This window comes from Pygoscelis adeliae, unplaced genomic scaffold (assembly GCF_000699105.1).
Source record: "Pygoscelis adeliae isolate BGI_AS28 unplaced genomic scaffold, ASM69910v1 Scaffold308, whole genome shotgun sequence".
Lineage (NCBI taxonomy): Eukaryota > Metazoa > Chordata > Aves > Sphenisciformes > Spheniscidae > Pygoscelis > Pygoscelis adeliae.
Genome location: NW_008825306.1, coordinates 2,061,411 through 2,069,054, shown reverse-complemented (window position 1 = coordinate 2,069,054; position 7,644 = coordinate 2,061,411). Strand labels below are relative to the sequence as shown.

Genomic DNA, 7,644 nt, shown 5'->3' with positions numbered 1-7,644 from the left:
CGGGCAGGCACCCTCTCCTCGCCCCGCTCGGAAAGCGCTACCTGCGCCTTGTTTTTCCTCTCCCCGTAGGACGGTCCCGCGCCCTCCGCTGTGAAGAGAATGGCCGTGACTCTAGAGCAGGCCCAGCGGGTGGGCTATACCTGTCTGAAAGCACTCCTCAGGTTCGCTTTTATGGTCGCCAATAACCTGGTTGCTATTCCGTCCTACGTCTTGTATTTAATTATGCTGCAGCCTCTCCGAGTGTTGGATAGTAAAAGCTTCTGGTATATCGAAGGAGTATTATTTAAGTGGCTTTTAGCTATGGTGGCTTCCTGGGGCTGGTGGGCAGGATATACAGGTAAGAATGTCTTCTTAATTTAAAATGTACGAGTATAAAGATGTAACTAAGTGTTAAAACACAGATGTTTTCGTATGGGGACGTGTAGGGGAATATCTAAATATAGTGGATATGTAGATGTTTTTCTTTCAGGTTTCTTACACAGATGCATTGTATTTCTGGATTGAGATGCTGAGTGTACTGAAACGTTTTTTTAATTTGTAGGTACAAACTTATTATGTGCTAAGTAAGAGTTTCTCAATCAGTATTTTGTCTTGGTATAATCAGAAATACGATTTTTCCTAAGTATCTTGATCACTTTATTGTAGCATTACACGAAAAAGGTACATCTCTTCAAAAGAGAGTTGATTCGTGCTGTGCATGTAGCTGATAGAGCCAAACTTTTCTTTATTAAGTCTGTGCATCTCTAAATCATCTCCACTTAAAACTATCAGGACATAAGGCTGAGAAGTTTGACACGAAGCTCGTGTCGTAAGAGTAGGTCTTCTATTCCTTGCAACAGTGACAGTCTTTTCTGCTGCTTCAGAATGGAAGGAAACAGAGGGAAGCTCTTTCATACAAATAGTGATACGCAGTGTTTCTCGACTGTATGGCTCTTCATTTACTGTTAGCAGAGCTAATTACAGAATCTGTAGGTTTTTTCCCCTCTGCATGCTTGCTTTGCAGTTATTATTGAACTTATTTTTGCTTGTTAGTATTCATAGGCTCATCGAGGTGATGGACTGAACTGAAATATTAAGGAAGGCTCTAGTCTTGTCCTTAAATGCACTGATTTTCATCCTGGCTACTGCACTTTGTGCAAGAAAACAGCCATCAATTCTTTGTATGTGCTTAGACCTTGGAAAGGGGAGGAAATTAATCTGCTGAGTGCAAAATATGAACAGCCCTCCTAAAATTCTTTCCCTCTCTTCTGCCCAGGCTGCATCCACAGGTCTTGTCCATGTACACAAGGAAAAAAAGGAATGGCAGCACACAGCTCTGGAGTCTGGTCAGACTCCTGATTAGTCAGAAAGTCAGTGTTGACCCAGATGGAGCGCTTTTTTTGTTAGGCTACAAGAGCTGAAGCCTCTGTGATAATTTGCCTTTTTGGTACCCTGTCGTGTGCCTTTCCGAGATGCACAAAGTTTCTGTGGATACTCTAGGTGAGCTTCCAGTTCTTCTTAAGGAGATGGTGGCAGCAGCAAGCTAGATTCTGGTCTATGGGGCTAGAACTGTCGCAACGTTGCACTGCTTCAAAATTGCCTTGCCTGGTACAGCTCAAGCTTTTCCAGATATGCTGTTTTAAAAATCTTTTTATATGTTTGTATTTGCTCATTAAAAGAAGTCCACATAGTATTTGCAGTGGCAGGTATGTTTTTAAAAGTCTACTTTATGCCTTAAAGCACAAAGGCCTTCCAGAAGGAAGGATTGACTTTCAAGGTGTAATGTGTATTATTAATTGGAAATGGGAAAGTTTATGGGCATAATGGTAACGTTAAAGTCATACAGCATATGACCCCGGGGATTCGCTGTGTATATTGAACGTGCTAGTTAAAATTCAAGCCATTGTCCCATGACAATATGGTTGTCAATTTTTGAAAGCAGTTTCCTTGGGATAGTTTTACTGCTGACTGCAGAACTGTGTGGTTTCTTTTGCCTATTGCTTGGAAAGTGGTCTTAGCATGATCTGCATATCCTAGAGTCTTCCTGAAGCATCTGTTGATTGGTGTTGCTGATGTATCTTGACAATTTGAAATCCTTTGTTTTACAGTCTTGAAATGTCTTAGTATGTTTGTTTGAAGTATCATTTACAAACAGCTACACAGAAGTGTTTTCTGGGATGGTGTATGGGTAAGGAGGCCCTTCTTTTCGCTTTTCACTATAGAGCATGGCTTTTGTTTTGGGGAGGATTTTAAGTGAACGCTTGTACGAAGTCTCAGTTTAAATATATTTTATTTGATATGAAGACGTTAACATGTTTTATACTGAAAGCTACAAAATAGCAAGAATAGCTTGTTTCTTTGTCCATTCTTTCTTTACCCTCATCAGTGCTCACCACCACATGCAGAACAAACCTGGAAAGCGTATCTTTCTGGCTTCAACATACGTAGACAGAGTAATTTATGTGTCTGTTTCCAGCTTGATAGATTTATAAAAGATTGTCGCTAGGTCCCCTCTTTTTATAGAGTACGACATAACTAATTCAGAACTGAAATACTGCTTTATTAGAGTTGGCGTCTTAAGACTTGCAGTGGTGCATCTGAAAGCGACATTGCTCCAGAATTCTTCTGTTTTCAGTTCCAAAAACTGAGTCAAAGATAGGCTTCAGTATGTTCCATCTTTGCAAAAGTAAATACAAGATATTAGGTATGTATGGGTTCATTGAAAAGATTAAGGATTTTTCTTTTTGAGTAGCAGAGCAGTTGGTGAGTTGGTTTTTTTTGTTTTCCTTCTTGATTGAGAGGGTAACCAGCTAAATAAGTTTACTTGTCTTTTAATTGGAGGTAGTGTTCTGCTTCAGTTGTGTTGAAGGTGTGTTTCAGTTTTTTAATTTATTTACTACTACTTCTTCCGAGCTTGGGTCATCTGTTGGGTGAGAAGTGACATAAACCGTTTGTAGTTAGGGACTTAAACTCAGCCTGCAAAGTAGATTGAGTGGACTTTTTTTTCCCCTGTAAGTTTGTATGTAACGTGTAGGAGAGAGCTCAGCTCCAAATGAAGAAGATATGGTGAGTGCTAGGTTTTCCTTCTGGGTTTTGCTGCTGTTGTGTAATTGTTGGTATATTTTATTGAATAAAACTGGAAGAGCTGGGGAAAACTCAGGAACTAGGTCTGCCCTTCTCCTCCCCACCCCCACATAAACCTGTGGTTTTGTGCTAGGATCCTAGAGGATTTGTTACAGAAATTGCATGATCTGTGTCTAGATTTGTGCTTTTTGATAAACGTAGGTGCTTCTGTTTGCAGATGCACTTGATGCTATGTAAAGAGATAGTGTATAACTGGACAAGCAAAATAAAGAAAGGAATGAGAGGAGAAATTGTAAAGGTCACTTCCTTTGCCTAATCTTTTTCTTCTTAAGATGCAAGTATGAGAGAGAACTTGGGTATAATTGGTTGCCTTTGATTTTTAAAGGGCAGAGTATGATAAATATCTATGTTGTTCTCTTGAACTCTATAGTGTTTCTTATGAAAAGGAAAACTGAGTGTCTTTTTATGAAAAATGTTCAGATAGTCTAGCAGTGTTATTTAATTTTTATATGCTTTCAGAAAGGCCTACAATGTATTGCTCTCGTTGTAGGAGCTGTTCAGTTAGGACACTCGGAATCTGCATATTAGTGTGATTTGAAAGGCACCTTTGAATAACACTTCTAAATATTTTCCTGCATTTGTTGGAAGATGCATTCTAAAAAAAGCAAACTCGAGAGTGCTTGATCCTTTGTTGGCAAGTACCTTTTTTTCCCCTATACTATAATTTGTCGTTTAATATACAAGTAAACCAGAAACATCTACTGCACTATTTAGTGGTAATGGGAGGGAGATGGAGCATATCTGTGGTGGTGATTTTCTGATGACCTCTTGCTCGCCTATGAAACTAGTTTTAAAGCAACCATCTTCTAGTTTTGAACTTCTTTGGGCAAGTAACTATTGCAGACTAAAGTTTAATATCCCTGTATCTAATCAAATCGCTAAAAATAGGACTGCTAGAGAAAAGCTTGCTTTGCTTAAATATGCTTAAACAAACTGTTTTGTTGTCTTCTGCTGTCTAAATGCAGAAGTTAGCATTAGCCTGTGATAGTGTTGTCGCGGTATCGCAACTGGAAGTCTCTAGGACAGCAGAGTAATCGGTTAGCAATGCAGTCCTGATACTCATGATGCTAATCTTGTGCTTCACTCTGCTCCACACAGCTCGGTCCCACTGTAGGGAGCAGTGGTGTGTGCCCAGGGGACGGGGAGGAGCTGGCGGAGGGCGAGTGTCCTCTGTCTGCAGCAACCGTCAGTGCTCTTTTCCCTGTCAGAGCACCAGGGGAGAGGTGTTCCATGTGGTCAACAGGGTTGTGTGCATCTTGGGAAGGGGTTTCCTTGAGAGTTGTGCTTGGAGTATTTCATATTCCAGCAGTGAAGAGGACAACTTGACAAAACCTTCTGTTTCAGCCTCTTGCCAACACACACAGTCCTGCAATAATGTTGGGACAGGTTGGTGGGCTGCGGGCTGATGAACGGAAGAGCAATACATCTCTGTTACCACGCACAAAAAAGTCTGAGTGGTGTGGGTATGCTTACTGGCATAGTCTGGCATAATGATGCAGTGCTTAATAAAAAGTGAACTAATCCTAAGGTATTGCCTGTTAACTGTTCTGTGTCAGCCAGCAAGGTGACATTTAAAGAGTGTCTGAGAATTGTCAAGTTTTGTCAAGCGAGGAGAATTTCCCTTTCCTCCTTCTTTGTTATTCAGCCAAGTAGAGTAAAATTGAGATTTGGATTTTTAGTTGTGTCCCCCCTCCTCTCCCCTCAAGTGACTTAAAATTTATTGGCTGATTTGTACGTGTGATTAAGTAGTGGCCACTCTAATTTTTTTTCAGCAGTCATACTTCTTTTTTCTCTAATTAAAAATCTTCTTTGTTTCCATTTCATCAGTCAACAGCCTCAACTCCTCTAATCTTCTAAGAATGTGAATATTTTTGTCTTCCAGAACTGTAAAGGATACAGGTGGAGTTGCTGTGACAACACTTCCTCAGTGCAGACAGCGTCTGCTGTCTGTGCTGCTTCTCATGACAAGTCGGCCCCTCTCCTCGGGCAGGAAGTGCAGCAGAAGCTGGAGAACAGCAGATGAGATAAAGTAAATGTTTTTGCCCCAAATAAGGCAGGAGGTGTTATTTCAGGAGACTTATCTGTGCCTCTAACCCTGCCATTGTTTTCTACCCTCCTCTGTTCCTACAGTGTGATTTTTAACTGGCAATATTTTGTTTTCGGGACTGGTTACTACTCTGAGGACTGGGCAGGGAGGGGCGTGGGGGAAACAACTCATGTTTTTGAGGTCAGGCAGTGTGTGAAATGGAGAAACAAAATTGTTCCTGTTTTGTGTTTTCTCTGAATGTGCAAAAATACCTGATGTGACTCAGTGGATTTGGATAGCAACGTACCACACAGAAACTTTTAGTTTATGCTATGGCTACGTGTTGAGTTTCTAGGTAATCCCTGGCTTAAATGCAGCTTTTTCTGATGTGTATGATTTATGTGTAGGTGATGCTGAGATCAAGCAGGGATCTTTGAATTTATTTTGCCGTTTGTAAGAGGAAGTTTGTGTAATTTGTGAGCTGTCTTGATAAGAAAAGGTCAGAGTTGAATGAGTTGGACGTTGGAGCTGTTTCTGCCGTGGCCTCAGAGCAAAGGCTCATTGTGCCTTTGCGTAAGAGGAGGTAAGGAGTACAGTGAACTTACTGTCAACTTCTTTGTGCAAGTGATGTGTCTGTTTGTAAAGAGTGCTATACAGTAACCCTTGTCCTATTTTAATAATACGTAAAATCACACCAGGAAATTCCTGTATCTCCTTTTTGGAACATGTGTTACAGGCTTTACCGTACTTCTTTGTAGTTCATCTAGTGTCAGCAACATGTCAAAAGTAGTAAAGCTTATCTTTCATTTTCCTATTGTATCATTTAACTATAAAGGATCATTCCAAAAGATTAGGTATTGAAATGCACTCTGAATTTTATTTTTAGAAAGCTACTACATTCTGGCACAAAACTTAGAGTAAAAGCACACACTGTTGGTTTTTTGCTAGTGATATTTTTGTTGTTTGTTGCTATTTACATCCTTTTTTTTTTTTTTTTTTTACAGTGGATTAGTCTCTGCTCCTGTTTCACATACTCTGGATAATGCAAAAACTATTGCAAGCATACCAAATCTGTCACATCTGCCTAAGGATAGTAAAGATGAAATTATTGAGGAATACCTATACAGAAAGGTGTCATTACTTACTTTGAAGTCCAGGAATGGCTGTGGGAAGCTTCTGAATTAGCTTATGTGCTAACAGCCAAAGGAAGACAAAAGTTTTGGGAATTCTGGGTTCTATGCCTGCTTGTGGCTGAGTTTGCTATTTTTAGGATGTGTTTTCATCCCTCCTAGTTCTTCTAGACCTTTGGTTTTAGCGTATCTATTCATGCTAGTCATCCTACTTTTTCCTTCGTTGCTGGTTGAGTGCCTGAAAGGATATGACTAAGAATACCTGAGAGATGTGTGTCTGTTCTCTGTACCTTTTCTTGTTCTTTTTCTTGGTGGCAGGCTTTTAGGAACCATGTGAAATAATTACAGGAAAACTTTTGTCCAGCTCTGATTTGGAGAAGCAAAATCTTAGGGAGTTAAATTCTTTGTCCACAAATTCTTTGCGGAGTGTATGAAGGAGGGATTTTTTTTTCCACTTCGACAGTGTGATCGTGTCTGTATTGGAACATGTCAGAGATGATGCCTTTATGTTAGAGATGCAATTTCTCATTCTCATTTAATGTAACTGTTCTAAAGCATAGAAATTTTAGAGCTTTTCAAGAAAACTGGAGAAAAAATTGCATGTTTAATGTGGATAAAACCTATTTTCTCTGTCATTTTGTTCTGGGAAATTACTTCTTTAGAATGAAACTCAAACAGATGGACAGAATATATCACTTTCCCTTTCTCTGTTGGGTGTGTGTGAGGGACAGAGAAGTCTTGCCAAAGGTTAGTTTGGCAAGGTTTTAAGACGCTGAAAGCAGGAACTTAAAAATGGAAGAGTTGTGCAACCTTAATTAGGGTAGTTAGTAAATCCTTTACGGAATATAAGCTTAGTGGTATAACTTTCCAGTGTGAACTGAGCCAAAATAGAGCTCCAAGATATGTAATCTGCTTGCATTTATTACAGTGAAATATAAACTCTAATGCTTAAGATGACATGTCAAATGCGGGATTGCGTAGGCATGTAATTGCACTGCTGTTGCAGTCACCACAGTTGAGATAATAGTCCAGCCATTTGTATATGCAGTTGCTGAAATAAATAAGGCTAATATGTTTGCATTCCTAAAAATGTTCCGTGACAGCAGTGAGGGACTCTGCATATGAGGCTCCCCTGCCTCCCCCCATAAGCATTTCAAGCAGGGAGTGCCACTGAAGAAAGCCAGTCCCAGCCTTTCAGACTCATCCTACCACTGCTGCTTCGGTTTTACTGGCCAAATATTTTAATGATTGTGTGGTGATCTGGATCACGGCCCTGATCCGCACTAAAACTACCCACCCCCTTTTTTTGCTGGGTGACTTACAAAACAGTCCCTAACCCAGTTCATTTTGTGGGTGTGATGAAAG

General features: G+C 40.1%; 1 protein-coding gene across 1 annotated transcript in view; it reads left to right on the top strand.

The window, feature by feature from the left end:
* Positions 1-56: 56 nt before the first annotated feature.
* Positions 57-7,644, top strand: part of LPGAT1 (lysophosphatidylglycerol acyltransferase 1) — a 63,009-nt gene continuing 55,421 nt past the window's right edge. Inside the window, exon 1 of the mRNA XM_009330180.1 lies at positions 57-337. Within this exon, the coding sequence (XP_009328455.1) occupies positions 100-337 (238 nt within the window). The 5' untranslated portion in view covers positions 57-99. The remainder of the gene's footprint in view (positions 338-7,644) is intronic.